At 43.5% G+C, this 12,787-nt stretch overlaps 3 protein-coding genes across 3 annotated transcripts; 1 reads left to right on the top strand and 2 right to left on the bottom strand.

The window, feature by feature from the left end:
• Positions 1 to 152: 152 nt before the first annotated feature.
• Positions 153 to 1,527, bottom strand: LOC133929736 (outer envelope pore protein 16, chloroplastic-like). The gene is made up of 5 exons (XM_062376522.1): positions 1,278 to 1,527; positions 1,092 to 1,117; positions 934 to 967; positions 707 to 774; positions 153 to 619 (listed from the first exon to the last, which is right to left on the bottom strand). Exons 1-5 carry the CDS (start codon positions 1,459 to 1,461, stop codon positions 227 to 229), a joined length of 705 nt encoding a protein of 234 aa, XP_062232506.1. The 5' UTR covers positions 1,462 to 1,527; the 3' UTR covers positions 153 to 226.
• Positions 1,528 to 10,192: 8,665 nt separating this feature from the next.
• On the top strand, positions 10,193 to 10,952 carry LOC133929683 (mitochondrial import inner membrane translocase subunit Tim9-like). Its single transcript, XM_062376469.1, has 2 exons — positions 10,193 to 10,368; positions 10,438 to 10,952. The coding sequence occupies exons 1-2, from the start codon at positions 10,253 to 10,255 to the stop codon at positions 10,640 to 10,642; spliced, it is 321 nt and encodes a 106-aa protein (XP_062232453.1). The 5' UTR covers positions 10,193 to 10,252; the 3' UTR covers positions 10,643 to 10,952.
• Positions 10,953 to 11,593: 641 nt separating this feature from the next.
• LOC133929589 (uncharacterized) lies at positions 11,594 to 12,115 on the bottom strand. The gene is made up of 2 exons (XM_062376393.1): positions 12,020 to 12,115; positions 11,594 to 11,929 (listed from the first exon to the last, which is right to left on the bottom strand). Exons 1-2 carry the CDS (start codon positions 12,113 to 12,115, stop codon positions 11,594 to 11,596), a joined length of 432 nt encoding a protein of 143 aa, XP_062232377.1.
• Between the last annotated feature and the right edge of the window lie 672 nt (positions 12,116 to 12,787).

Raw genomic sequence — 12,787 nt, 5'->3', positions numbered from 1 at the left:
GGCAGGCAAGCTAAATCCGCTAGTAGACGTGCTACTGCCGGACAAGCAAGCTAAAACTAAAACTAAAACTAAAACTAAAAAAGAGATGGTCTAAGTGAGTTGGAAATCAAACAAGAAGAAGAAGATAAATCCGCTTTGATGCCAGGGTTTTGTCAGTATACGTGTTACCGCATACAATAATTTTATTGGATACAATACAACAAGCTGTGCGGCCGAGCACTCTTCTCTAGGAATCTTCTTCCCCCCGTTTTCCTTCTCCTCCTTTTTCTTCTTCTGATGAAGAAGGAAGAACACCTTTTCCTAAAACAGGCCGGGCCGGCCTGTCCCATTCAAAGGCTACTGGATCTGAATCCTTGCTCGCTTGCCGAGTTCCTCGGCCCGCATCAGTGGCGTCTTGGCGTTCCCAGGTGGTGGCAATTTCATTGGCATCGCCAGATGTAATGGGGACCAAATCGACGCGACTGCGGCGGTTGATGAACTCAACAGCCGTTGCAACGGCTCCGCCGGCGATGGCATCCTTGATCACCTTGCCTCTCTGCTTGTCGTTGCTGCTGCCGGCAGTGGCAGTGGCAGCAGAGATGAGAGCTCCGGTTAAGGCGCCTCCGATCAGCGCATTCTTCTGCACCATCGAGTACCAAACAACAGCAAACTGAAGATTAACAGAACACCAGGGACGCCGAACAAAAGACATTGGAGTATCCGTTACCCAGTCACTGCGACCTCGGATCTGTTCCACTCCGTGCGCCGTGGCCTCATAAACTCCAGCAACAGCACCTGCATATTCAATTTCATTTGTCGAAGAAACATACAGTATCTGATCTGATCTGATCAGTCAGTACGTGAGAGCATGAACGTACAAAAGAAGAATGGACGATCAAGAAAGGATTGATGGCAATGCAATGCATTTATTGAGTCTGAAACAGCGGTAGTTACCCCAATATGCACCCTCATTGCACATTCTCTTCAGCTGCATGCATATATATAGATCGATATTCAGCGAAGTACGATACAAACGACTACGAGTATGGTATGATCATGGTGTTGAGAAGCAAGCAAGCAAGCGTGCGTTGTGGAGATGCATATATACTTACCGCGTGCTTGTGCTTTGAATCAGCCCCTGCAAAGAATCGAACCAAGAAATTAAAGGAAAAGGAATTGATGAACAAAGAAATTAAGGAAATGGATGCAGATGCAGAGCAGGACGATGGATATATCGTTCAAGAGAGAGAAAGAGAAGGAGGACGAATTGGAGGGAGCGGCAGCTATATCTACCCTACCTGAGCTGAGCCACTCGAATGCGTCCTCGGCGGCCACCTTGCAAGCGGCAACGGCGCCGACTTTGAGGAAGCCGTGGACTGCGCGGTTCAGCAAGGGGCCGCTCATGTCAATGGCCACCCCGATGCTGTTGGGCCACCGCGACCCCAGCCAGACGACATCAACTCCTACTCCCATGTTAGGCATCTCTCTCTCTCTGCTTCCTTCAAGAACACCAATCTGACTGACTGCTCTCGCTCTTCTCTGCTAGGATGTGGTAGTACTACAAGGCAGAAGCAAGGAACTTCCTTTTTATTGTTGTTGTTGTTGTTGTTCCGAAATGGTGGCTGCAAGCAAGGAACCAAAATGGAACATTTTTTTTTTCTTTGCTTTAGTATGAATCAATCAACACGGGAGTAGATTAAGGCAAGAGGCAAGGCACCAGGTAGGATCTTCTTCTTCCAAAGGCTAGAACTGCAATGCAGGCCCATGGGCCGCCCCATGCATCTCCTCTTCTTCCTCCCCCAGGGCAAGCCAAGCTGCTCCTCCCCTGTTACAAACCTAATCGATGTACTGTATATTTCATTATATGTATTCCGGCGAAGTTCCAGCCACCACGCACGAGCCAAGCTCGCCGTCAACTTTTTGTCTCTTCTCGCCTCCCCTTTCCCCAAGAAGAAGAAGCCATCTATACTATTGCGCGTCTGGCTTTACAAGCCTCATGGGCCCAAATGTGTAGAGCCACTACTCTGGGCATGTAACCTTCCAGTTGGGCTTCCGGGTCTTTCTAGGCTTCTCAGCACTCGTTGACCCACGAATACTCTTCTCTTCAGCCACGCCAGCTTCTTCAGAGTTGTCGCTTGCTTCTTCTGACGTCATCCTGCTGCTGTCTGGCAAGCAGGTGTGTGCTCCTCTGACAGTCTCCCTTCCTTGAGTGTCGGCTTGACCCCAAGCCGGTGTTGCTGGGAACTCTCGTCGAAGTAGGTGCTCATCCTCCCAAGTAGCCATTGAGTCCGACTAACCGATTCAACGAATAAGAATCTATGAAAATACACGATAATAACCACATTTGTGCGAACGGTGATTGAGAATGGCTTCAGGTACCTGATATTGATGTGAAGCAGCTGGGAGAGTGTCACATATCTTGACAGAAGAACCCACTGCTCTTTTCAACTGAGATACATGGAAGACTAGGTGCACAGTGCTTGAAGCAGGTAAATTGAGGCGATAAGCCACAGCGCCCACCTTGGCTTCCACTTGATATGGGTCAAAATACATGAACGATAACTTATGATTGGATCTATTGGCCACAGAGGACTGAACATATGGTTGAAGTTTGAGGTAAACAAAATCACCCACTGCAAAAGATCTCAATCCTCTTTTTGTTAGCTTGCATTTTCATTCTATTCTGAGCTCGAGACATGTGATGTTGGATGAGCTTGGCCATGAGATGACGTTCTTTGAGCCAAAGGTTTAAATCTGGGATTGAAAATGCTTCAACTCTGTCAATGCCCATATGCCTTGGCTCCTGCCCATACAAAACTTGAAAAGGAGTCTTACCCAATGTAGAATAGTAGCAAGTATTATACTAGAATTCAGCAAGAGGCGACCATTGAGACCATTTGTGAAGGCAAGCATGAACAAAGCATCTCAAGTAGGTTTCTAAACATTGAATATTGACTCTTTCGGTCTAACCATCGGTTTGAGGATGGTAGGATGTGCTCATGTGTAGTTTGGTGTCAGATAATCTGAATAACTCTTGTCACAAGGAGTTGGTATAAATCTTATCCCTGTTAGTGATGATCACTTGAGGGAGACCATGTAATTTGTAGACATTGTTGATGAATGTTATGGCAACTTTCAGGACAGTGAAAGGATGTGCTAGAGCAATGAAATGAGAATACTTAGAGAATGTGTCTACTACAACCATTATACAATTGTAACGAGAGGAAGATGGAAGACCTTCAATGAAGTCCATGGTGATTACTTGCCATGCTTGTTCAGGGACAGGAAGGGGTTGTAATAGTCATGGGTAAGCAATTCTCTTACTTTTGGCTTGCTGACAAACAACACATTGTTCTACAAATTTCTTGACCATTTTCTTCATATGTTGCCATGCAAAGAGGGATTTGTTCCTCTGGTATGTAGCCAAAAACTCTGAGTGGCCACCTACAGCACTGGTGTGAAGAGCTTGAATAACTTTCTGTTGTATTGTGGTATTGTTACCAGCCCATATTCTGTCTTTGTACCTTATGATTCCATTGAGTAGTTTGAAGTTTCCTTGAGATGGGTTGATTGATAGTTCAGTAAGGAGCTGGGTAGCCTTTGCATCCTTGTGGTATCCCTCTACCACTTCAGATAACCAAAAAGGTTGAGCATTGACACCATCAGAAATTCAGAGTTAGATTAAGGGTTTAGCCTTGATAATTTATCAGCTACCCTATTGCCCTTTCTCTTTTTATAGCAGATTATGTACTGTAAACCCATGAGCTTCGACAATGCCTTGTGCTACCAAGGAGTAGCAAGACTTTGATCATCGATATGCATCAAACTTTTGTGATCTATATAAATGATAAACTTAGTTTGTTGCAAGTAAGACCTCTAGTGGTCTACTGCAAATCGAATAGCAAGGCATTTCTTCTCATAAGTCGATGGTCCTTGATTTCTTGGGCTAAGAGCTTTACTGATAAATGCCACATGATGACAATTTTGTTGCAAAACTGCCCCAAGCCCTTTGTAAGAAGCATCTGTCTCAATTGAGAAAGGTTAACTTAAATCAAGCAAGACCAAGACAGGAGCAGTGACAAGAGCTTGTTTGAGTGCCTGAAAAGCTTCTTGAGCACATGAAGTCTACACAAAAATCTCCCCCTTCCTTAATAAGTTGATCAAAGGTTTGCTAATGAGGCCAAAATTCTTGACAAATTTTCTGTAATATCCAGCCAGTCCAAGGAAACTTCTTAGTTCCTTGACATCAGTAGGAGTTGGCCACTGTTGTATATTCTCAATTTTGGTAAGATCAGTGGCTACAACCTCCACACTAATAACATGTCCCATATAGCTCAATTTCTACTGACCAAAGGTACATTTGGACAATTTAACCTTGAATTATTGTTCTCTTAAGACTCCAAACACTTGTTGTATATGTGTCAGACGATCCTTCCAATTCTTGCTATATATGAGTATGTCATCCATGAAAACAATGACACTCTTTCTAAGCAGTGGAGCTAGAGAAGAATTCATAGCACTCTGAAAGGTGCCTGGGGCTCTAGTTAAACCATAAGGCATAACTTTGTACCGATATTGGCCATTGTGTCAGGAAAGATGTTTTATACTGATCTTCTACTTCTATCAAAATTTGATGAAAACTAGCTCTCAAATCCAATGAAGTGAACCATTTAGCTCTAGCAAGTTCATCTATTATGGGAAGAGGATACTTATTTTTCACAGTTAGGGCATTAAGCCTCCTATAATCAACACAGAGTCTCCAATCTCCACCCTTCTTCTTAACTAATAATGCAAGAGAAGCAAAAGGACTCGAGCTAGCTTGGATCATGCCACTTTGGAGTAATTCCTTTATCTGTTTTTCTTTTTCATCTTTTTTTTAGAGTTGTACCTATATGGCCTCAATTTGAATGGCTAAGCACCAGGAAGTAAAGGAATAGTGTGCTCAAAGGATCTACTAGGTGGTAATCTTGTAGGCTCTTCAAAAATATCAGTAATTTGTCTTATCAAAGTCTTGATTCCAACAAGTAATTCTTCCTTAATATCTAAGACCTTCATAGAATAGAGTTGAACTACACACCATATATCATCATTCCTTTCTAATTTCAGCAAAGTATTATCATCAATGGAGTAACGGTGTAAAGAGGTGGCTGAAATGTCTTGTAGTTTTATGTCAATTCCTCTATAATGGAAGGATATCCACTTACCTATTTAGTCAATGCTCACAGGACTATGCCTTTCTAACCGGTCCATCCCAAGAATAATGTCATAACATTAAAGAGGGAAAATCTTCAAAGTGGAGGAGAAGGAAAACCCTTGGACCCACTACTCACAATCAGGAATTTCATAGATACAAAGAACTATACCTCCATTGGCCACTTTCACCTTTAAGGGAGTATTCAACTCTTTCCATCCTTTAATATTAACAGCCAATGCCTCACTGACAAAGTTGTTTGATCTTCCAGAACCAACAAGCATAACTTCCTGCTTTTGTATTAACCCAAGCAACTTCATGGTCCTTTTTTATTCAGTTCCAGAAACTGCCTGTGCAAATACTGCCATCAGGCCTTCCCCATAATCAGATTCTTCAGTGTTGACAGATTTGGTATTATGATGGCCTGAATCTAAAATCATCTACCATAACTCTTCTACAACATATAATGGAACAGTAGAAGAACATACATGTTGAGGACCCCACTTAGTACCACACTTGAAGCACAAACCCTTAGCCCTTCTATAAAATTTAAGAGTAAACAACTTATCTTCTTCCATTCTGTTCCTAGAATTCTCCATCACTTTCCTCTCTTCTATTGCACTATGGAGAAATTAGTAATTGAAGTGGCTGAGCTTCTATTAATACCCTTTAGAAAAAATATTTCCATCATTCTTTCTCATCTCCCTTCTTGTGGATCCCAGAATGACCTCCTCCAAAATGGCAACTATGGTGAATCATTCAAATAGTATTCTAATTAATTATTAAGTCGATCATTTGTATAATCATGACTACATTGATTAACTATAGTATCATTTTGGTAGTCCCGGTATGTGTTTTATGTCCAAAATCGGAACACACGTCTGTCCAACATATACCATCATAACAAAACTTAATAAAGAGCAAGTAATTAGTATTATATTATAAGTTCTTAAGTATTAACAATTTACAACAATTTGTAGCAAAAGAGAGCTAGGAGGACAATAAAATAGGTCAACTCCTAGACAACAAAAGAAACCATGCAACGGAAGACAAAAACTATGAACAACAAAGTGTAGGTGGAGTTATATGCCCTTAGGCTCCACTTTAAAATAACGTCACCCGAGTAGTTGCCTACTCATTCCCGCCACCAACGTCGGCGGGCGTAAAGTAGCCAAATACTAGCTCTTCCTCGCCAGTAGTACCTGAAAGAGTAGCGTGAGTACAAAGGTACTCACATACATAATGGGTATATATAAATAACCCGACTCCAATGATTATGTATTTGGATGCTAGCAAGGAAACTGCCACATGATTAAGTAAATTCATAAGTGAAAGAAAATTTAGACACCATTATGTAAGCATCTATATTTAATCACACGTATCATTCTAACCCATAATCACCAACATGAATATATATATATATATGGATTCATATTAATTCATCGTCCAACATCTCCATCCATATCATAACATACCAATCCACATCATCCCACGTTCGTGACTCTACGACTGCTGCAAATATACAGAAGCCTGCTCATGACCGAGAGCGCGATAATTCAAATTATTTTACACCCTGCAGGGGTACTCCTTTACCCACAAGACTTGAGGACCATACCTTTACCCACAAGACTTGAGGATCATACTACATGTATCATTCTAACCCATAATCACCAATATGAATATATATATATATATATATATATATATATATATATATAACTGGAACCATAATAATTCATCATCCAACATCTCCATCCATATCCCCACATACCAATCTACATCATCCCACGTTCATGACTCTACGACTACTGCAAATAGACAGAATCATTCTCATGACTAAGAGCACGGCAATTCAAATTATTTCTACACCCTGCAGGGGTACTCATTTACCCACAAGATTTGAGGACCATACGGCTTGCGTGACCATATAGGTCCACACAAGGAGTACTCATGTCAACCTTTCCCAAGTAAGTTTCGACCGATTAGGACATGCGTCTCCAGATGCGGGGGTCATCTAGAACTACTCTCAGAGCAAACTAGATATCACATACAAGTATATTATGTCGACAACACCCGAGACATTCAAACTAAAAGATCACAGCTACACGAGATATTCAGATTATCGTTCTCATATGCGACATGTGGTAAGCACGAAAAGTGCTAAAGCCAATTGCAACAACGGTCGATGCTTAACCGACGCAAGCAGTCTATGGTATATGGGCTACTCTCCTAAACTACACCGAGGAACTCCTCCAATGCAGAAGATACCCCTAACACCTCCTACATCTCTCTCATACCCAATGTCATTATCATTTAGAACAATAAGTAAACCCTATAGCTTGCGAACGATGAAACATTCTACCACTCAACTTCTATCGATGACCTATGCATTTCTAAGCATCTCGGTTAACCTTTGTAGTTAGACATCAATAATATCATACCCGGTGTACAAGAGTGGGGATCATCAACAATATAAGGTAGAGGTAATGTATCAATATAGGTTCTACCCATACAACCCGACATAAGACTCACTAATCATGCAAACATACACAAAGTATAATTTATCAATTTAAATACCATTGATCTAAAGAAGTAGGTTGAATATTCTTATATGCTTACCTTGCTACTCTAGTGCTTGCCTAATACTGCCCGCGCAACACTCACAGAACTCCGGACTGCCCTCGATCGCGCCCGTGTTACACTCTGGTCCTTCGTTCTCTAAGAAAGAACGCATGCAATATGATGAATATGATGGTCATTACTACAAGATGCATAACAACCGAGGATGTATCATAACAAGCTAAAAGTGCAAGACATGCGAAAGAACATATTGATGATAAGATTTGGCATTTATAGTGGTCATTGCAGTAATGACTAGCTTAATAGGCGACCAACGATCAATACATCCATGGATGAACAGTGCTTCGGTCACTATGAATAATGTTCTGACCATGGTGAATAGTGTTCCAACCATGGTGAACAGTACTCTGACCAGTGAACAATACTTCATGACCACGACCAGTGACTATGATCAGTGGTCACGACCAGTGAGGCAATCAGTGACCACGGTTTGTTATAGCAGTTGGCCTCCGGACATGTGGAAGAGCTGGTTAGATTCAAGTACACAGATATGTCAAGCATGTAGTTGAATCCAAGAAGGTCTAAATGTCCGGACTAGCTTCTGGGCAAGGGCTCTCTATTTGGCTTTGCTTCATTTATCCAGGATCTTTCAAGCTATACCCGGAACCTCCGGGTGGTTGGATTTTTCTGGGTGAGGCTCCGAGCGAGGGGGCTCTGTTAAACCCAACTCAAGGTATCCGGAACTTCTGGGTTCTAACCTGGAACCTCCAGGTTGGGCAGACTTGAGCTTCGCGATGATTTTTCTTGGTCGATTCAACTCGCATGTTAAATCTACCTCGCATAAACCTGCATATGCACTATACAATGGGTTCTAGACTCACTCATCAACCTAGCAACTTGATTTCCTAGCTCAAACTCATCCAAATTCCTCTTTTGCTCTAAATCATCAAGAACTTGAGGCACTTTACAATGAAGCTCCAAAACTTGGATTTCGACTAGCTAAAACGTGCATTTGAGCTATGGGATCCTAGGGAACTTACCCAAGGTGCTTTGTCGTGGCCGGTGATTGTCGGTGCAATGAGGAAACAACGGAAAAGCTCGAGGAAGAGGAAAATGCTGGTGCTCCTCGTTCTTCAACCAAAAACACCAAAAGACGTCAAAATCGGCTCGAATCCTTCAAGAATGTGCAAACAACTTGGACATATGGGAAGCTTAGGAGCTAAGGATCGCATTGGTACCACATACGTACCTCGGTTTCACTTCTTGAGGGAGGAATTTGAGGAGAAAGAGAGAGAGCTAGAGAGGGAGGGAGCTCCTTGCTCTTGGCCGGTTGGGAGGAGAGGGAGCACGAGAGAGAGTGAGGGAGAGGGAGGGAGTGGGTGGGGCTACTGTCCCATTGAGAGATAGGGTGATTGGCCCACCCATGTGGGCCCTATTTGCTGAAGAGACAAGATATTTTCAATGCAAGTTTTAATTTTTTTTCTCTCCTAAATTTCTTTCTCTCATCCTATTAACTCAAAACGAAGTGTTCTAGTGTTTCAGAACAAAATAGCTCAAAATTAAGCATGACTCCTGTGAAGCATAATTATGCTTAAATATGTGATTACGGGTTTTGAGACGTGGTAGCAACAGAACTAGCAGTATCCAAATCATGTGGCCTCTGTATTAGTACTACAGCTCTAACCTCTTCCTTAAGTCCATCTATGAACCTATTAGTAATCATTGTAGTAATAAGACTAGCATCATGAGCAAGAAGTTAATGGATTAACTCATCAAATTTTTTCTATGTAATCAACTACTAAACCGAGTTGTTTGATGTGAAAGAACTGATGGATCAGCTGGTTATACTGATCACGCTCAAAACGAGTGCTCACTGCATGGCAAAAATCTCTCTAATTCATACTAGCAACTTGGGAATCTACATACTGAAACCAAAATGCAGCAAAACCATCAAAGTGCATAGTGGCTAATCTGACCCACAAGGGTTCCTGAACCTCATACAGATCAAAATATGGCTCACACCCCCTAATCCAAATCTTAGGGTTGGAACCATCAAATCTAGGAAATTCTAACTTAGGCAAGATAGTTTCGAGACTACTAGTTGTGGTGAAATCAGTGTGTCCAGTAGAATCCATGATGCCAAAAGGTAAAGGGGAGGTGTTGTGAAATTGCTTAGCACCTGTGACCGGGGTGGGTATCAGGGTGGTGACAACCCCTCGATCCACATCCCGACGAGAGTTGCCAGAGCAGTGGCCATGAGGCTTGAGCGTCGCCTCTGGCGAGGTAGCCACCAGATGAGCGACAGCCGACAACTCAACCTTCTAAGGAACACCTTCTTTCACTAGATCTTCATATTGGTCCACCTTGATGCGGGAAGTCCTAAGCTTGCAGATCATTCAGGTTGGGCTTTCAGGTCTTTTTGCACGTCAGCTTCTTGTTGTTGCTTGCTTCTTCAGACGTCAACCTGCTGCTGTCTGGCAAGCAGGTGTGTGCTCCTCTGACATGCCCCAGGGAAAGAAAGTTGAGCAAGACAGCATGGACGCCGCCGCCGCCGCCAGCGACGAGGAGGACCAGGCCCGCATGGCCGCCATCGCCCAAGGGCTGCAGACCCGAGACGCGTACGCCCTCCTCTCCTCTCCTCTCTCCCTCTCCTTTCCTTCAACTCCTCGCTAAGAACTGTCATGCAGGGTGCGGCTGTACAACTGGGTCACGCAGCGCTGCTTCTCCGACTGCGTCGTCTCCTTCTACCGCGAGGCGCTCGGCAACCGCGAGGCGGCCTGCGTCCGCGCCTGCGTCCGCAAGTACCTCCTCCTCTCCACCGCGTCCGCCGCCCGATTCGCCGACCTCGCCGACCCCTCCCCCTCCTCCTCTGCCGCAGCATTCGACGACTGACTGGTTGATGCATCGATCTGTTTTTGTCTTGCTTACAGATCAGGTTTACTTCCCTTGAGATTTTCAGTCTAGTTTAGCAGATTTAGCTTGTCATCTCATCTCAGGGAAACACGACGACACAAGATGAGGCATAGTAGCGATTAGGAAACTCAAGGCTTAGCATTGAGATATTTTGATGTCTTTCCATCTCTTCTTACGATGATTTTGTACTACCAGATGAAGATGAGACGACGAATTTGGTCGGATTTTGATGTATACAGAAATTAATTGATGAATGGATGGATGGATGGATAGTTCGTCATGTCTTGCTGTTTCCTCTCTGAATGAATTTTGTTGTTCCAACCTGGTACCTTGATTGATATGAACGCAAAGGATTCTTCTTTCACGTCATGTGATGGTTGATGTTTAGCTTTAGTTTTCATCATGTTCAGCATTACTGCAATCAAGCTCAGTTTTTTTCTTCTTCTACATACAAACCTCAGCTTTTTTCCCCCTTATAAGAACTTTTCTGAGATGAGCCAAGAATGATCCATTCCGAAAATTCGGTTGATCAGAGTGATATGGCACAAATTGGAAATCCACATGTATAATGTATTCCTTGATTGCATATTCTTACAGGAACAGAAATTTGGGCCTAACAGCCCTTCACAGAAATTTGGAAGAGCGCGCTGCTGTGCACTTGAGAGTTTACAAATCACAGCACTAGTACACGATCCTTATGTGCTCTGATCTGAGAAGGTTGGCAGTACTCATAAAGCTACAATTTCATCTCTTCTCTCTGCGTTATCTAAAATTTCCAGATCTGTTGGTGTTTAAAAACACCCTGTTCTTCATTGCATTATTGTGATAAGAGCATTTACAAGAGAAGCCCAATATAACTCCCTATAGTTAAATTTAGGAATTTTGTCTTAAAACCCACCTCCAATAGATGTTCTATATGACTCCTAATATTTAGAGGCTCCCAATACCCTTCTCCATCCTAGCTAGATATAGGGAACCAGCCAGAGTCCCAATCCCACATGTGCCCACCTGCTCCCACCCGTCGTGCCTCTTGCTCCTCCTCACACTGTAGCAGTCCGCAACACCAGCAAGCGCAACGACACCCTCAAGGACTTCTTGTTTGGTGCCATAGCAGAGCCCATCGTTGCCGATGGCGCGCAACTTCTTGCCTAGTCTCCACATCATCTCCTTGTCGAAGGGTATTGGCCCCACTAGTTGATTGCCATCGACGCGGAGCTCGCTCGCCCTCTCAAGCCATCGGAAACTCGCCAATATCACGTCGGTGAACTGGTTGTTGTCCAGACGCAGCACCTAGAGCTCGCTCAAGTCCCCGATAGACTCCGTGATTGACCCGGCCAAGCCCATACCTGAGAGCACCAGCGCGATCAGCGCCTTGAGCCCAAAGAAGAAGTCACCGGGCACCGTCGAGAACTGCGGGAGGTACAGGAGCACGAGCATGGTGGGGGACAACATGGCGCACGCCTCGTCGCATGCGCACCGAAGGCGAGGGACCTCACTGGCGTGAAGAGGAAAGGGAGAGAGAAAAAAGGAAAGGAGGAAGGAAAGAGATGAAGGGTGGGGTCCGCACGTCGGTGACACAGGAGAGGGAAGAATGAGGAGTCTGTTGGAATATAGGAATTGAGTGTAGGGAGTCTGTTGAAGATGAAGGAGATTTAGGGAGAAAATATTATTGAGAAGGCTCCCTATATGAGGATATAGGGAGTGAGTTTTAGAGTCTCTTAGAGATGCTCTAAGACTAAGAGTTTTGTTTTCATTGTGCAAGTATGTTCGGATTCAATCTCGAAAAGGAAAGAAAAGTTTCTTTGAGACTCTGTGGTGTGTTTGTTGCCCATATTGGTGGCATCCTAACTCTATCTTTATGCATATTCCCGTGAAAAATGTCCTTTAGTTACTTGCACGCACGGTTTCTCTCATCATTCGTGGATGCAATTATATGGTTGGAGTTTGGTCCGGTGGATACGCTCGAATCGGGTTTTACTTTGGAGCTGACTCGATGGATATATTATATCTACTATAGTGCTGCAACGGACTCACTCGTTAATCTCATGTGTAGGGTCATTGCATCCGTCTATGTAAGCAACTAAATACATTCACATGGTCATTGCATCCATATGTGACATCCGT

Source organism: Phragmites australis, chromosome 9 (assembly GCF_958298935.1).
Source record: "Phragmites australis chromosome 9, lpPhrAust1.1, whole genome shotgun sequence".
Taxonomy (NCBI): domain Eukaryota; kingdom Viridiplantae; phylum Streptophyta; class Magnoliopsida; order Poales; family Poaceae; genus Phragmites; species Phragmites australis.
This window is presented reverse-complemented; position numbering and strand designations above follow the sequence as displayed.